This window comes from Opisthocomus hoazin, chromosome 7 (assembly GCF_030867145.1).
Source record: "Opisthocomus hoazin isolate bOpiHoa1 chromosome 7, bOpiHoa1.hap1, whole genome shotgun sequence".
NCBI lineage: Eukaryota > Metazoa > Chordata > Aves > Opisthocomiformes > Opisthocomidae > Opisthocomus > Opisthocomus hoazin.
In genome coordinates, this window is record NC_134420.1 from 336,133 (window position 1) to 354,155 (window position 18,023).

The 18,023-nt window shown below is 50.0% G+C and overlaps 1 protein-coding gene across 1 annotated transcript in view; it reads left to right on the forward strand.

Annotated features, from left to right (window-relative positions):
* IGHMBP2 (immunoglobulin mu DNA binding protein 2) overlaps nt 1-18,023 on the forward strand; it is a 43,317-nt gene that overhangs the window by 22,878 nt on the left and 2,416 nt on the right. The window contains exons 9-14 of the mRNA XM_075426557.1: nt 5,280-5,462; nt 10,677-10,795; nt 13,010-13,104; nt 13,492-13,615; nt 15,700-16,536; nt 17,249-17,433. Coding sequence (XP_075282672.1) covers nt 5,280-5,462; nt 10,677-10,795; nt 13,010-13,104; nt 13,492-13,615; nt 15,700-16,536; nt 17,249-17,433 — 1,543 coding nt within the window. The remainder of the gene's footprint in view (nt 1-5,279; nt 5,463-10,676; nt 10,796-13,009; nt 13,105-13,491; nt 13,616-15,699; nt 16,537-17,248; nt 17,434-18,023) is intronic.

An 18,023-nucleotide genomic window follows, 5' to 3' on the forward strand; every position in this document is an offset into this window, starting at 1 on the left:
ATGCCTTTAAAAATTATTAGCTCTTTTTCTTACTGATCTGAACTCTGGACTTGTTTTTAATTGCTGCCCAAGTAAAAGCATTAGCTTTATCGAACACAGCACAGAACACAGCTTTCCTCTTTACAGCACTGTCTGCCTGCGCGATGCAAATAAAGCAGACACTGGAGAGCACTGCTTTATGCTTTTCACAGTCCCTGCAGGCTGTGAGATGCAACACAGAGGCAAATTCCTTCTACCTCCATCTTGTTAGGTAATTCCAGAGATCTAATTAAGGCACCGAATCACTTGCCAGCTCCTCTTTGGTTAATGGTAAATGGTAAGCTATTTCCAGGGATGATTCATGCAGGGGACTCAAACCCTTCCGCCTACCTTCCCCTTCTCCTCCATTGATGACAGCAGACCCGAGGTGGGTGGACTCCTATTTTCGGGGCCTCAGTGAAGGGTCTAAAGTTAGCTGAAATGAATCTGGGCTGACCGAAGGATTGTCTGTTACTACGGTACGTGAAGTCAGTCCTGCTTAAGTGGGAAGCCTCTTAAACAGCAATACTTTGATACTTTGTAGGAGCCATACTGCAAGCACAACTAGGCTTCCGCGCAGCTTGTGCTGAGCTCGGAGAGCCAGGCTGTCTGCTGTATCTGCCGCCTTGTTATCTGCTTTTTTCTCTGTGGATTCAGCACTTAACAGTTACTATCATCAGGTTTTTTTCCACTTGAGGCAAAGGGAGTTTTTGTGGGGAGTCTGAACAATGCTCCTCTTGCTTGCTTTATGACATGCCTGGAGTTATCTCAGGATGCAGAGGGCATCCCCACACACACCTTACAGTATGTTCACCCACAGCTTGTCCGTGCTGTATGTGTTTCTTCTGAAAGACCTCCCAGTGGTGGCAGATGCCAGTCCCCCGCTGTTTCCCTCTTGGCAGCCCACTCCAGAGTTCACAGACATTGGCTTCAAGCCTCCTGCTGGGTTTTGGCTTGGTCCCAGGGAACATCTCAATGCCAGGACTCTTTCTGCTGTCTGACAGGAACATTTGTTTTCCTTGTTTTCATTTTAGTCCTCATTCCATCCTTTTCTGACATCCTAATTAATTTGTCTCCACATCAGCGCTTTGATTTATTAACTTCGTTTTGTACTCTTCAGATATCTGCAGATACTTATCAGACCTCTTGCTCTTAACTAGTTTCTTAGACAAGCACAGGAATATTTTGCCGTCTTGTTAGCAGTCAGTCTGGATGTCTCCACCATCCCAAATCCACGTGCTAGTCCTCCGTGCGCAGTAGCTTGCTGATTTGCATGTCAGGTCCAAATGGATTTGATTTTGCTTTGTCACTGAAGAGCAAGTGCCAGACCTTGGTTTTCTTTGGTAACCTCCACAGCTGGAAAGAACAAGCTACCCTCCTTCATCATATTTGCAAGGAATAAAAGAAATCCACAGTATCCAGAGAAAGGAGGCGTTCTGCACAACCTCACTTACTACTGCTTTACCTATTTATGAAACCTCTTAGACCTGTACCAGGATCAAAAAGCTCAGGGCACAAAGCAAAGGGCAGCTCATAACTTTGCATGTCCACAACAGCCTCAGCCTGTTTTGACATCCCAGATCTTAATGCAGAGCTCTTGAGGTAGGAAAACGCAGTGACATCCTTCTCCAGACTTTGCTGTCCGAATTCGGTGGTGCACACCGGAGATCAGAGTCACACCAACATCTGCTTTTGCCTCTTTGGGAGGAGACCAGCTATCCAGAAGATGAATAAGAAAAGGTATATCATGACTGAGGGCAGAGCTCCATCCCTCTGTAGGAAGCACTTCCCTTTTGTTCCCCCTAGTAACGATGGTTCCTGACATCTACGTGGCAGGCTGACTCCTCACACCCAGCCCATAAAGGGTATTTCACAGCACGGTTGGCACAAGAGCCCTTGAAATCTTTAGTTCCACTTGGCTATGGCTATCACTGCTAGCGTGCAGCATTTCCTCCAAGAGCTGGAGGAGGAAGCCTCACCTTTGAAGAGCAGCATGGCCTCATCCTCCCTCCCTGGGATCTATCCTGGTACCCCCACCCCTCCCTGGGAGGGTGCAGCTGAGCAAAGTACAGCCTTTGCCTGCACGTGAAGCAAGGTGAAACCAGGTTTGCAGCAAATACCAGCTGCTATGGGCTTGTTTTGGTAATTTTAGCTTTCCTAGCTTTATTTTAGGCACTTTAAAATAGATACTCCTGAGCATCAGGTGCGTGACTGTCTGTCCAACCTCCTATCCAATTTAATTTCTCTAAAGCAATTGATACTTAAAAAGCTTTTGCTCAGTGCTCTTATGATTTTGTTGGCATAGAAGTCAACCATTGTAGGAATTAATTGAGCGGTGAAATAATAGGAAACTTATTAACAGGTGAAATATTCGCAAGCAGTTTAATATCCTTGTTATTAATTCAACATATAACCTCATGTAGATCCCTGTGGTGGGAACTGTGCTGTTAGTGTGTAGAAGAGCACTATTTCTAAGGCTTGCTGTGAGGTTGAATGCCTTCTCCATGCTTTATGGTACAGCATTACAAGAAAAACTTCAGAATATTTGTTATTAAAACACACTAGGGTTTTCCTGCTAGTTCTGCGTGAAAATCAGTTTTAGGCTTGCTCTTAGATTTGCAAGGATTTGTGAGCTGAGGGAGGGGAGTAAAGACCAAAAGAAGATGGGAGGTACCTTTGATTGGTAAGGCTGCTGAGCTTGCTGCATCCCTTTAAGACTCTGAGAGCATCTTATTTTGATATCGCTCACGTCTCACTTGAGTTGCCCAATGTGACTTACACAGCCGGCGTCTGGCAGCAGCATGGACCAGGAACAGCATCGTCAGCAACAGGCCCCAGTCCCATGGGGTCTGAGTACAGCGAGCAGAGCCAAGTGCTGATACGGGGGTTCGTCAACAGCTCCAGCAAGCTATGAACCAGGTCCAGGGTCCATCCAGGGGGTCCCCCATCAGGAGGTTGGCTAGAAACAAAGCCATGACATGGGTCCAGGATTCATCTAAAAGACACAGCTAAAGACAGGATCAAAGTGACCAGCAGTATAGAGCCAAGGTCCATGGATCTCTCCATCCAGGAGACAGAGCTAGGACACAACTCAGGCAGGGCCTGAGGGCCCAGTGCTGAACTTAAACGGGGCCCACGGGCAGAGGCTGTGGGTCCTGGGTGAGGCTGGGGCAATTAAAGCCTCATAGTGCCCTCTTGGCCCTGAGAGCTAGATCACCTGTAAGTGACTCAGCATGTGCTTTTTCATCAGCCAGTCAGGAGGTAGCTGGTGGAAGGAACCAGAAGCATTTTTATCTTGGTGATAGTGGCCGTGCTCTAGGCAAAGACCAAGTAAGAAGCAGGCACAGAATGCCCCAATTACCTGGTCACGTGGGGCTGTTCCTGAGGGAATGGCTATTCCAGGTGGGTGCTTGTGTCTGAGTGCAGACAGCTCGTAACAACCTCTGTAAGTACACGCCAGTAGCAACGCTGGGGCTGGGGAGCTGTGAAGGCTTCATGGCCAGCGGAGTGGGGTTCGTGATCAGCAGTGAAATGCGCTGCGCAGCTGGAAACCTTTGTTGTGTAAAGCACAGTATCCTTAGTGCAAACCTGCCAGCCCTCCTCCTGGCTTCTGTGCCTGTATGTGTTGTTCAACGCTCGTTAATGTTACAACAGCCTTTGAAAAGCAGTGCTGTCTCCAAAGTCCTGCAGTTGCGTCCGTTTGGCATTTATGACCCCTTTTTTTCCTTGTCTGCTGCCTTCTGTGATTTAGCAAGAAGGAGGGCTAACGAGACTCATCTTCTCAGAAAGATCTACCCTCAATTTTCTCTTCTGCAGTTTTAACAAATTTGCAGTCTCTTGTTACATGTACCAAGTGCCCTGTTGTTAACGTGACGGGGCTGGCCAGTACAGCAAACAAGATGCTCACTGTGGTGCCATGTAGTAATGTAATGCTTCCCACGGCAGTAATTGAATGCGTGCTGTGCCCCTTAGCTTTGACAGAAATAATTTTCCTGAGCTGTTCTCTATCATAATTTCATCATCATTATGCTTGTTCATTGTGTTCTGGTAGCAACCAGAACCCCTGACCCTGAATGACAGTCTTGTGCAAGGCACTGGACGCATAGTGTGAAAGAACTCTTCGTGCCCTGAAATGCTCAAAATGCAAAATCAAAGTACAGCGACTCTTGTCCTTCTTCCTCAGACGGTACCGCTAGGCGAGGCTTCTAACAAACCCTTTCTGTGCGGTGAAGAGAAAGCAAATAGGCTCCTGAAGGGCTTATTTCATTAGAAGCTTTATTAATTTGTGTCAACAGAGCTAAGCATGGAACCTTTGCCAGAAGTGATGGAGTGTTGGTTTTCCTAATGGAGAATAAAGCAACAAGCGCTGAAATGCATTAATGCATTAGTCTGGGGTGAGCGGCCAAGGAGTAATGAGAGTGCTTGAGCAGCAAATGTCTTGATAAAACATTAGCAAGGTCTGGCTGTGTTGACAGCAAACATTTCAAGGTTTGGGTCGAGCTCTGATGCTAATGCATTAGGTGATTCTGATGCCATTGCCGAGCTTGCAGTAACGTGAGTGTGATGTTACACTGACAGATGCAGTGTTTAGAGCTCGTTATGAACAGTGTGACTAAGGATGCTGACAGGATGAGCTTACAGGTTAAGAGGTCTTTGTTCTGGAGCCGCTTCCCCAAGTAGCCATCTTGGGCACCCTTGCTCATCTTATTCCAACCACGCTGAGCAGGTCTGGGTGGGAGAAGCGACTGCTGCAGGCAGGGATGCCTGATACTGTTTGCATCTCTTGCATTACGGTGGCAACACCCCTAGGTCATTTCCCTACAGGAAAGGGAAGCAGGCATCTCCACCCTGACGTGTCCAAGCTGATCCGATTTCCGTGCAAAGCAGAAGTCTGTCCCTGAGGGTCTTCACCCTGTTGGGGAGCCTACACTGGAAAATAACGCTCGGGACCCTGCAGCCATCTCCTTCTCCCTCTTCACGGCCTGTTGGTACCCAGTGAAGCAGAGTGGGAACGCCAGGGAGGTGACGCCATCCCAGCAGAGCTGCACAAGGGTGCTCAGTGGGGCCCAGAGAGCATTGCAGCTTAACACCGTTAGCACTGACCAACACGGCGTTCAGTTCCAGCTGCGGCACTGCCGGGGCTGCATCCGCAGGGAGATGCTGGTTGAGTCTTCAGTCCAGAGAGGGTTACATCTGTACCTTAGATCGTCACTTCAGAACAGACATCCAGACTCCACTTCTGACTTGCCTTTCCCATGCAGGGCTGCTGCCAAGGGCCTTTCTCTCAGCTTGATGGAGCGTCTCATCGAGAGGTACGGGGAGAAGATTGTGAAGATGCTGACGGTGCAGTACCGGATGCACCAGGCCATCATGCAGTGGGCTTCCTTGGAGATGTACAGCGGCCGGCTCACTGCTCACCCATCAGTAGCCCAGCATTTGCTCAAGTAAGTGATTTGCTCTTCATTGCTGTATCTGAGCAGAGATGGCTTTTTCATCCCAGCACGTGTGGGGTTTGTCCCTTCCCTGTGATGGAGTTTTCCATTCCTCCGGGCCTGGCGATAGCATTTCTGTTTCATCCTTTATTTCATCAAGGAAACATTAATTGTGGGGGGGTTGTCCTTTTTCCTGTATAACAAGAAGTCAGGCAGAATTATCTTCTGTTTCCTCCTTTGGTATGATAAGCAATGAAATAAAATCCCCTTGCACCTGGTAAGAATATATGAAGGCCTGAGCTCCAGTGAGCATACTGCAAGCAGCGTTTCTGTCTCACGCTCTCACTGAAGGTGGGACTAGACGCCAGTCTTTTACTGGGTTTCCACATGTCCACGTGATTATGAGGGCCAGTGTGTGTCCCATCCTTGGTTCCAACATCGACATCAGAAAGATCAGAAAGCAAGATTCCCTTTCCAGCCTGGATAGTTTTACTGCCAGGACAGCACCTGCGGCAGGTCTGATGGCATCGGATCCATTCCCTGGCTGCAGTGGTTTCCCTTCTCTTCGGTAATTCAAAGGAAGCGACTAGCATTTGGTTTCCATTGCACCCTGGGACAGGCAGTTGTTTGCCAACACACAGTGTGACTGTCAATAACTGCTGCTTTTTAAAACTGCAGTCAGTGCAGTTCTGGGAGGCGGATGGGAAAACATTAATTCTCTCTGTTGGACTTGGAGAAGCATAAACTATCACAGTGCTTGTCTGCATGGTGCTCTTGTATTTTTAGCAATACTTTTTTTTAAATGCAAATATTTAGAATTGAAAAGATTCATATTCCCCTAGAATCTCTCTATGTCATAGAACATCCAGTTTTGGACAGAGATAGGCTGGAGAGGTTGTTTTATCATACTTGTTTCAAAATAATCTTACTTGTGGACAGTGTGAACAATACTACCTGGATGGGAAGAGCAAGCTTTGTGTTTGAGACAGCCCCAGCACCCTCGTCTACATCTGCTGCAGCAGCACGGGGAGTTCTGCTTGTGCCAGCATGCCTTCTACTAAAGCTTCAGGGCTATCGAGGCTTCAGCTCAGCTTACATCAGTGAAGCTGTGCTGATTTCTGTCTTGGTTTATATACGTTTGTATATATGTATGTAATTTTATGGGTGAGTGGGGTGGGTTCTATAGGTAAGAGTAGGCAAGGCTGGTTCATCAGGGCCTGGAGGAGCTCAGCTGAGATCGACAGAACTCATTCAGCAATCTTTTAGCTGTACAGATCTAATTCCAGGATCAGTGCTGTACAAAACCCTCTTTTTGATTGTTCTTGTTCCTTGCCATGCTTTTTTTTTCCATTTAACTTTGCAAATTAAAAATAGCAACTAGTGAAGAACCCCAGGCAAAATGGTTTGAAACCATTAAAGTAGGAAATCAATTGAAAAGTTGAAGTTAGGTGACTTCATTATTCTGATGAACTGGTTTATTTTTATGGCTGATAAAGGAGTGAACGTTTTTCTTTCCAGTCGACAGAGCAATTTAGTCTCTGCTCAGGGCCTTGTCCTGCAGACACTGGTGTCTAAACCCATAGTCAGAGCTGCCAGTCCACAGCCCTACGACTGACATGTCGCATGAACACAGCAATCCTCAGTTCAGGCACTGGACCATGTAAAGCTTCTGTGCTTCTGCAGAAAACCAGGTAATGCAGGGGCTTGATATTGGACCATGATCTTCTCGTATTTAGGTTGCTAGTACAAATTCCTTCGTGATATTTGTGCACGTCTCATGTCTTTTGTTGGCTTAGGCCAAATGATTTGCTTAATCCTATACCTCAGCAAGCAATACATAAGTTTTATTCTCTGATAGTTCTAGGAAAAGCTCTCTAACAAGCAGAAGCATCCTAGGGAAGTGGAAGGCTGGCGAGTGCCCACAAGAGTTACCTGCTCATACTGGAAAGCAGACAAAGCCTGGCCTGCAGCTGCAGCAACAGCATTTGACAGCTCTGAGTCTGTGGCTTTTTGTTGCCTCCCTTCCTAAGGGCTGGTGGGCAGCGGGCGAGGAACCTGAAGAGTCCCAAAGCATAGTGCAAGGACGGGGCATTTCCATCTCTGCCAAAAGAATTTTGAGGTTTTCCTCTGAAGAAAGATCTGACTGGAGTGATCCAGACCGTAGCCCCGCCACCCCTCTGGCACTGGCAAAGCCAGCCCGTAGGATTGTATTCTAACCTTGAATTTGCAGTTACTTCAGGGCTGTTCTGAGAGGTGAAGCTTGAAGAAGCGTGTCCCAGTCCTGAGATGTACGGCTGGGAGGAGGTCCAGGTGCAAACACCTTGTGCTACAGATTGTGGCAGGGAGTTTTTGGTCCAGTTGAACTTGTAAAGCCTGATACGTGTGGGCTTTCATTCAGAACGATTCTCCAGGGTATAATCCCCAATGTCTGGTAGTAAGGCTGTGCTCCCACCACGACCTTTCCCTGAGCAGCATTGTCGATGCAAGTCTGATCATCTCCTTTACCTGAAGTACAAAGACTGATCTTTGGAAGAAGTACCATTCTGCTCCAAACAACTTCATGTTTCCTTACCAGCTTTTGCTCTGACATGGGAGGCACTGGGAAACACTGAGCCTGTGATCTGGTAGAGACTTCTGCAGCACCGTCTTTTCCCAAAAAAAAGGAACCTTTTCAGGGGCAGAGTATTTCCAAGGGAGCTAAACCTTCTTCCCAAATCTTCCTTCCTTCTAAAATGGGTGACGAAGCACATCAGAAACCCCCACACATCTCCAGAATTAAGTCAGGGAGGCTGCAAGCAGTATTTTTCACGTTCAAAATTTGTGACTCGGTGTGTGAGAAGATGGTTTAAAAAAAAAAAAAAATCACCAACTGTTTCTGCTGTCAGTTTTCATGTAAGTATAGTGTCCAGTGTCCCTTCCCTTAGCACTTAGCATTAACACCCCCTCGCTGATGGGGAATATGGGGGAACCCTGCCAGTAGTGTGAGACTTGGAAGATGCTCAGAAGCCAGAATGCCCCTAGGCTGCGATGTGCAACTCACCCAGCTGGGATCCGCTCCTCCCAGATGAATAACAGGGTGCCTGGACGCCCTCGGGCAGTGCGGTGAGCCTGGATCCAGTGTCCGGCTGCAGGGACAACCTGCTTTGTCATCACAGACCAAGAACCTGTCCAGGAACAAAAATCCATCTTTGCAGCTTGGGCTGGTTTGCAGCAGCTGGGAGAAGTGCCTTTCCCCTTCGTCCTGAAGGGATGGCAAAGCGCCGGACAGCTTTTCTCCAAGGCAACAGCCAGTTCTGCTGCAATCTCACTGTCTTAGAAGAGCATTAATTCTTCTCACCTGAAAGACCTATGTAGAGAATTACTCCTCTGAAGCAACATTCCCAGGGTTGAGATTTTTCCTGGCGCTGAGTGATCCTGCAAGGGCTTTCTGTGGCCACTGCAAAGGCAAAGAATCAGGATTATCTACATGGAGAACTTGAGTTTTGCTCAGAGTCTTTTGCCTGCACAGACATGGACAGTGGTAGGACAGTAAGCGGGGCAGGCGTGAAGGAGATGGGGAGCCTTTTAGGTTTGATGTTACAAAGAGAGGGAGGTAAACCTCTCGTATCCTCCACAGGGAAGGAAACACTCTAATGGGGAACTGGAGGTGGCCCTGCTCCAGAGGGGATCATGGAAAGTAAAGTTGGTTGCTGGTCCCTGGGGTCATTGGAAGCAGGGAAGGTACCTTATGCCTCTGTCTGAATGCAGTCACTGGGCTGAGGTAGCCAGTCCCCAAAGCCAGGAGAAGAGCTCGCTCTTTGGGCTGTGGTTTGCCACAGGACTGGAAAAGGTGCATCCTGGGCTCTTTTGCAGGGGCTTTGGCTCCCTGTCGTAGCTGCACTCATCTCCGTACTCTTCGAGTCGTGCATTACAACAGCAATAGCTTCAGACAGGACAAAAATGAGTTTCAGTCAAGAGAGGAGACTTCTGTTGTCAGTGGAGTGAGTAACGTCCAGCGTCCATGGGAAGCAAGGGCCGTCGGTGGCATACAAATGCAGAGAAACAGATGTGCAGTGCCAGGAGTCCTCAGAAGGAGAGGCCGCAGCTGGGGGCTTGTCTTGAACTGGAAGCTGCCTTTGCCCCCACTTCCCTGCCTGTCATTTGGAGGAAATCATCCTTTTTGATGGCTTGCCATCTGCCTTGTTTATTTGCAGACTCTCCAGAGTCACAGCTCTCCGTGATTTGTACATGAGGTACAGTAACACGTCATTTTTTCAGAGCTCTCCTGCCATCTCCAGGCTTTCTGTTCCTGCCCTCCATCACCTGTCCTCTTCCTAGGCTGTGAATTCAGCTAGCGATTTCCTTGGGTATTAAAATATGGTTTATTAATACTCTTTTTTTGAATGCAGCAGCTTTAGATGTAGGAATGATGTGAAAACCCAATTCCTCTGTGGTTTCTTGTGCTGTACTTTCTTCTCTTGCCCGACAGCGCTGCTGTCAAATCTCTGGTAATACTTCAGGCGCTTCTTCTCCCTCTCAACACCACGAAAAAACAGAAAGGAGCTGCCACATCTCTCTAGGTCTTCATATCTTTCCTGTTTGAGGCCATTTAAGCGAGACACTAACACTCACACACTGTCCCACTACCTTGCAATACCCAGGCTGTGTGGCACAGCTGGTGAGAAAGCTCTCAGTGCTGCTGGCTGGCCCCTGTGAGACTCTGAGGCCCTCAGCTCTTTGTTTGCATTTTGGGAGAGCATTTGAATGGCAAACCCATGGTGAAGAGCAATAATGGCTTTTCAGCTGTGGCTTTCTGGCATTGCCAAACTCCCCTGGGCGTCTTGGGACTTTTTGTGGCTGCACTGCTGGCACTGAACCCAGGAAGCTGAAAGCCAGCAGACCCCACCAGAGCCAAAGGGCCCAGCTTAGTTACTGCTGTATATGACGTGCTCTTCAGCAGCATCGCTGCAGGTGCAAAGAGTCCAAAGCTTGGTGGAGCAGAAAGGAGGGAACCTCAGTTCTCAGTTTTTGTCATTCTTCACCACCTCCAGAGCCAATCTTCCTGCATTTTCACCCCAAAAGACACCGCTGTTGGTCTGCAGCCTTGTCCCTTGGAAGCAATATCCAGCTATGTTTTTCCTCTGTCTTTGCAGCGTTGTTGGGAGGGGTAAGCAACACCACAACTGATCATCCCTTTGGCATAATTTCAGTGTTGTTAACTGCCCCTTTCCCAAATACCTTGTACAGGGACCTGCCGGGTGTCACCTCTACAGAAGAGACCACAATTCCCTTATTGCTTATAGACACTGCTGGCTGTGGCCTGTTTGAGCTGGAAGTGGAAGATGAACAGTCTAAGGGGAATCCAGGTACTGTCATTCAGAAAATTTTGCTTGCCAGAATTGATTGTCTGAGGTCCTCAGCCTGCCGCGTGCTTGGCCACTGCACCAGCTGAGCCACGTCCCAGCGATGTCCCCCTCCAGCGCAGGCAGCAGGGGAAGGTGGGGTCCACAGGGAGCCTTGCTTATTTGGAGATAATTTCCTCTATAAGCTCAAAGAGCTCTGAGCCAGAGTTGCATGGCCACAGGGCCATGATGATAGTGTACAGCTTGTGGGTGGCCATGCTGGCTGCCTTGTTCCCTTGCAGAAACATTTTTCCATGCTGTGGACAGGGTGGAGGATCGCTGCCATGGGTGCTGTACACAGGTTGGCAGAGCAGATAGTATCAGACAGAGCGCAAGCCTGTTTTACAGAGGTTGTAGACGTGGCTCAGCATTGCCTCCCAGTCCTCTGCTCCTTTCATGAAGTCCTGTGTGGCTCTTCTCCATGAATTTTCTTAAGACGTTGAGTTTCCTGCCGTTTTTTTTACTTTAAATGTAGGTTTCATTGTGGAGGTTGAGTGTAAAGTCAGGCGCCATAGCCATTCTAATAAAGTGGGAGAACTTTGAAAGTGGGGATGCTGCCTCGGTTGTGCCCTTGCTCCCACAGCAGGGCGGGTGGTTGTGGTTTGCTGTTTAAGGATGCTACTCGTGCTCCTTTAGATTTAGCCTGGCATCTCCACGGCTGCTAGCTAGCTCTTAAAAGCCTCCCAGAGGGCCTTTGCCAGGCTGCGTTGCATATGGGCTGTCCAAAATCTGGTGATTCATCTGAGCAATCCACGTATCCCAACCTTGTTATGGAGATAGCTCTCCTAAAAGCATTAGGGAGAGCTTTTAGCCTAGAAAGCTGTTGGCAAAAGGACTGCTAGGAGGGCACCGTGAGTCTTGGCTTTGGGGAAGGACAACATCTTCCCCTGGATTGTAAATTCACTGCCCAGATTGGCTCTGCGGTGCCCAGAGGGGACAGATCTCCGTGTGCGGTGCCTGTGCCCTGCCACCTCGCCCGCAGCCACCCCTCCCTGCTGCCTGCGCTTTTCCCAATGGCCGAGCCGCACGCTTTTCAAGCCATTCACTGTCACGTGGCCACAGAGCTTAGTTGGCAATGTAGCTGCCTGCTTCAGAGATTCATTTGTTTTCCCCTCCGCTCACCAGTGCAGATCTCATGCCAGCAACAGATTTCTGAGGCTTCAAGTCCCTCTCTGGCAAGGCAGGGAAAAGAGACTGTAAAATACAAGGACAGTTTTTACCAGTTTAAAGATTTTTTGCCTTCTTTTGTTGGAAAACCCACCAGTGTTCAAGTGCCTCTCTTGTTCCTGTGCACCAACCCCTGTGGCTCTGCTGAACAGAGAAAGGCTCTTGTCCCCAAATGGAGAGCCAAAAAGACTTGTCCAAGATAACTCAGGGATTTTGAGCAGGGGATTAAATGCACGTCTCCCAGAATTTGGGAGGCAGCCTGGTGGAGCAGCATACTGCAGGCTTTGGATATTTATACCTGTGTTTTGCCTCAAAACGGAGGGTAAAGTCAGTCCAGCCAATGAACCAATGAAATAGTTCACACTTGTATTTAACTTGTCCTCATTAGATCTCTGAACCAGCCACCACGGTGAATAGCCAGTTGTTTGTGGCAGGCTGCCTGCAGGTCTGAGCGTGCAGATCTAAGCATGAAGCTTGTTTATTTGGTCACAGGGGTTTAGAAATTAAGGGACTTGAAACAGCAGAATAAAAAGGAAAGGTGGAGCTTTTTCAGTTGCGGCATAGAGAATTAAATTTTTGGTGAGGTCTATGGTCTCGCTTCAGAGGGAGAATATTATCTGTCGCCTAGATTATGTATCTGTTATTATTGCCTGGATAATATATCTATTGCCTGGGTTATCATTAATCTCTTGGATTAATATGGGAAGGCCACAGAAAGCCAAGTGCTGCTCAGAAAGCTGTTCTTTGGCTTAAGCAAGCTGGTGACTGGAAAGGCAAGAAGCAAGCGCTGTGCGGCCCTAGGAACGGTGCTGTGTAGCTCATCGTCATCTAGCCAAGTGAGCTGGGTTGGAAATCGTTACCCGTGCACAACCCTGGACTTACCTTCACCTTTCCTTGCTGTTTGAAGGGAGGTGGGCAAATTTCTCCGAGGCGCAGCACGTCCAAGCTGGCAGCTTCGCCCTCTGCCTGCCAGGCTGTTCCCATCACCGCCCCTTGTGCTTTCTGCCGTAGGGGAGGTGCAGCTGGCCGGTTTGCACATCCAAGCCTTAGTGGATGCTGGTGTGAAGGCACAAGATATCGCTGTTGTAGCCCCCTACAACCTCCAGGTGAGATGACCGTCTGCTGGCATCTCTTCTCTCTTCCCACGTGCGCGCAGAGCATGTGCACAGAGGTGGATTCAAACCTCGATGTCTCCAGGAGTGGTACTATAACGTCCTCAGAGAGACAGCGGTGGAGGTCAGCAGAGCCAAACTGTATAATCAGCATTTGTGGCCAACTTCTCCGCATTTCAGCAGCTTGAGGCCATGGAGAGAAGAGATGTTAGTCGGGTATTTTCCACTCCCAGCCTCAGGAGTCAGCACTTAACCATTGGGGGATCTGAGCGCTCACCCTTGTGCGTTTGAGAGGAAGGGGCTTCACCGAAACAATGCTGTTTTAATCTTTTTTTAAACCTTGCATTTTTCTTTAAAGGATGCCTATGAAATGTTTTTCAGGTGGACATGCTAAGAGAGCACCTTTGCCACAGGTACCCAGAGCTAGAAATTAAGTCAGTTGATGGTTTCCAAGGAAGAGAGAAAGAGGCAGTGATCCTGTCGTTCGTGAGATCCAACAGGAAAGGTAGGAGGTCGCTGCTGGAGAGTTACTCCATGGGGAGTGGGAAAGAAACGGGAACGGTGTCATTGCTCCAAAGTCGCTCGTCATGTTGACAAGTGCTGTGGTTTAATTGCAGTTCTGATGGTCTCTAGCACTTTGGTCTGAATGAATTTACTGGCAAGAACCTTTTCAGCCTTTTTTTTTTTTAAAATGAACAAGCATATTTGCTGTCAGGGTTGCAGAGGAAGGCTCCCATGCTAGGCAGCAGGTAAAAAGGAAGCCAGGACTGCTTAGTTTGAAGGTTTCCTGGCTATTGAGGCCTCAGAAATTATTTAATCTGAGGTCTTAAGAATGGCACGTGTCAAGTTAGCACCATGTTTACTGGAGTGCCAAGCACTTACTGCAAAAGATGAAAAACTTGGGGGCTTATGTCTTGGGTTTGGAGCCTATTTTGGGTCACTTCCCTGGAGAAAGCAAGCAGGAGCTGGCATTACAGGTCATGCACAGACAATGCTTCTTTTGGGAGCAAAATCTAGAGCGGAAAATCAAGTTCTTTCCTATCAGCAGCTGCAGCAAAAGTTAATAGCTGGAAAAAAGCTGCTGCCTTGGAGCCGCAAGGCTCCTTTGGCAGAGCCATCAGCCCATGTGGAAGGGTTTTGTGCCAGCTAGCTCGAGCAGAGGGCATGAGCGGGACTGCTCCGTGAACCACCTCTCTCCCGTGCGTGGATCGCTGCCCTTTTCAAACCTGCGCCAAGACACGTCCCTTGCTGCGCTACCTTTGCTGCTAATGCTGTTGCAGGTGTGACACTGTGTATGTGCTGGGAGTGCTGATGTCTAGAAGGAAAAAAAAAGGGGAAAAGCATGCATGGAGGAGGCTTTTTTTTTTAGAAAGCCTAGAGCAAGAAAAGCAGCGTTGAGGGGAGAATGGAGGCGGGGGACAGGACTAAGAATAGTCCTTATTCAGGAGTGACTCACCTCGCCTTTGCTCAGTGGGAACTGGTGTCATCCATGAAAGTGTGTGGCCCCGGCCCCCTTGCCCTGCACAGCTAGCAGCCGAAGCTCAGCTGTGGGGCAGGGATCACTCACTTTCCAAGGGGCATGGGGCAACTTCTTGTGGTGTCTGGGCACGGCTCTGGTCTGCATGGGGCACAAGAGAAGTTGTTAGCACCCTCTGAGACCCTTGGGAGAAATCCATACCCTTTTTGCAGCTGCATTTCTCAGCTTGGAGGAGGCCAGGGACCTTGAACAGCAGTGCCTGTCCCTCTGCAGCCCTTCCCAATCCAGCCCAAAACCCTCTTGCTGGATCAGAGGAGTTGGACTTGCCCCTGCAGTCAGGCGAAACCACGTCAGAGAAACTGGGAATCGTTCTCTAAGCTGCAGAGCGCAGAGAGGGGATCGCCTACACCCTGTTCCTCAAAGGCAGCTCAAGCTAGACTGCTCAGCCACGGCAAGGCAAGGCAGGAACGGAGCCAGGCTGGTCACCACGCTGGCGGAGACATTAATTTCTTCCCAACTGGCCTCCTCTTTATGCCCAGGAGCTGGAAACTCAAAAGCCGCCCACGCTACCCTTCTCGCTAGCTGATCCTCACTGAGTCATCTTGGCATTTGCTACCTCTTACTGCTTTTCTTTGAGAAAATAGCCAGAGAGCGGGAGCAAACCCTGCAGAGGTGCCTAAATGGCTGTTACTTTAAAGCCGTCAGGAGTCTGGGGGCAGGTGGGGACAGTTGTACAGGACAGGGTGTATTTCTTTACCTGAAGTTCCTCTTCTGTCACAAGGTGAGCCTCCTCCACATTGCTCCATATTGCATTTGCTCCCAGGTTCCAGCCTGATCTTGTGTTGTGCGCCACCCAGGAAAATATTTCTCTTCTCCATGTGCCACCCATCCCAGCACCCTGGGAGCTAAGTGGGGAGCCCTAGCTCTGGCTTGCAGGTGGTGAAGTGGAGGCAGAAAGATGAAGGTGACAGCATGAATCGGGGATCAGAGTCCCATAAACACCAATCCCCACCCTTTGGCCAAGCAGCCCTTCAGTCATTTGGGCTGAATCTAGACGTGGAGCCAGCACTGCACCCACTGACAGTCCTGAGCCCCTCGGTTCTTTCTCACAGGTGAGGTGGGCTTTCTTGCGGAAGACCGTCGGATAAACGTAGCAGTGACCCGTGCCCGGCGCCACGTGGCTGTCATCTGCGACACCCGCACCGTCAGCAACCAAGCCTTTCTGAAGCGGCTGGTGGATTATTTCAGCCAGCACGGGGAGGTACGCACGGCCTTCGAGTACCTTGACAACCTTGTGCCTGAAAACTACACCCAGGAGGGCCGTGGCGAGCGGCAGCAGGGCACAAAGCTCTCCGCAGCATCTGGCCTCAAACAGCAGCTGCCTCCAAGGAGGAAACTCAGAGCAGCAGCAGCAACCAAACCAGAGTGTCAGAAGGCAGAAGCACCTTTCTCCCCGAACACAAACGGGCCTGGGAGAGAGAGCCCAGGGACAAAAGACAGTGCCGACAGATTCAAGGCCATGCTGGTGGCCTTCCTGGAGAGCAGCAAGCTGCAGTTGTGTTTCCCCCCGTCCCTCAGTTCTCACGATCGGATGCTGGTTCACGTAATGGCAGAGGAGTACGGGCTGCAGCACATGAGCGTTGGGGAAGGGAGGGAGCGGTACATCACCGTTCGCAAGAAAGAGCCTGCCGAGCCGTCGCTACCTGCAGCCGCTCCCCCCAGCACGCAGCTTCCCCTTCCTGAGCCGCAACATCCCAGCAGGGAAACTCCAGTCCCAGCTGAGCCAGGAGGAAGCAGAGAGAGTTCAGGGAAAGTGGATCTGAAAACCCTACACCTGGAGAGAGTTCAGAGGGAGAAAGCCAGACGGGAGGAGGTAGCAAGGAAGACTCAGGAGCCCAGTGCCAGCCTAAAGGGCAGCAGCAGGAAAAAAGACAAAAGCGAAGCCAAAGGTAGGTCGCTCTCTTTATAACCAGCACAATTAGTGATCTTCCTTTTGTAGATTGTGCTACTTAATCCCCATGGTTTTGCCTCCAGGCCTTGGGATTTGTCTGTGTTCGTGGAGCATTGGATGTGGCTCTTGGAAAGCTCTCTGATGCTTGTCACTGCAGAGGTGTGAGAACTGGCAGGAGCATGCATCAGCTGGCCGCAGCATCTGGGGGAGAGGGGTTTTGGGTGTCTGGAGGCACATTTCTGAAGTCAAAAGAAAAACACTGGGGACCCTTTCTGAGGAAGAGAGGCTCAGAAGTTAGATTGGAGGCTCCCAAATGTAGGGAGTGGAACCAAGAGGGGTACCTGGCCCACAGTGAAGGACGTGGCTGCCTCCTGAACACAGAGGCAGGGGAAAAGAGAGGCAGGAGCTGCTGTCCTCCTCGCCAGACATGGTCCCTTCCCCTTCCCCAGCCCCCGTTTAGCAGAGGGAGGCAACAAGTACGCTGTGGGTGGGAGCCTTGAGCTCCTCCTAACAGTGCCTTTGAACATGAGCCAGAGCTTACCGGCACAGTGGGTCTCACAGGGGCTGAAATCCCCGTCCCTGCAAACGGTGACTCCCCGGACATGATGCTTCTCCCTGGTCAGGGCTGTAGCTGCAGCTTGCTTGGGTCTGTTCTTCGCTTCTAAGCAGGTGGTTCAATGGCTGAGTCTCTTCCCCTGTCCTCTCCCCAGGAAAGCCAGCAGCTAAGAGCGGAGCAGACAGCATGGCAGAAGAAGATATCGACGCTCTGATTTCTGCTGCCATTAAAGCGGACAACACGTGCGGCTTCCCCCGCTGCAAAGCCAGTGTTACAACCCTGGGACAGCTTTGCCTCCACTGCAGCAGGCGCTACTGCCTCAGCCATCACATCCCAGAGGTACACCTGGGGCCGGGCAGCCTGCCCAGGCGTTTGAGCACCAAGGGGGCTAGAGAGGAGCAGGATGTGCCAAGCAGCAGGGCTTGGACATGGGAATTTCCCCTGCTGAGCTCCCCAGGCAGGATTTCCTTGCAAGGAGTTTAAAGCAGAACCCTCTCTGTCAGAGATTTTGCTAGAGCTGCAGGCAGAAGGGGCTGCCAGGCGTTAACATGTGGGCTCTGCACACCTCCTCCTGAGAGCTTTTTCTTCCCCTTCCACCCCTTGCTTTGTGCCTGTCTTCACACTCCCGGGTTGTGCAGATAAAGCGAGGCAGAGAGGAGAAATGAAGAGGCTTGGGCTTAAGGCAGTGACTTGAGGGACCCTGGACACTCGATTCCCTGCGTTTTGCAGATTCCCTCTGCAACCTGGGGACAAGTCAAGGCTTGTCAAGGCTCCACTGCGTGGAGCAGTGCTGCGTGCCTGGTTAGCAACTGGGCATTTCCTGAAGTGCCTTGCTGGCTTGGAGCTGAGTTGTTTCGCACTGTGCAGCCTCAGCTTTAGCTCCCATCCATACCTGAGTGACAGCAGTCCCTCAGCCTCCTCTGCTCTGC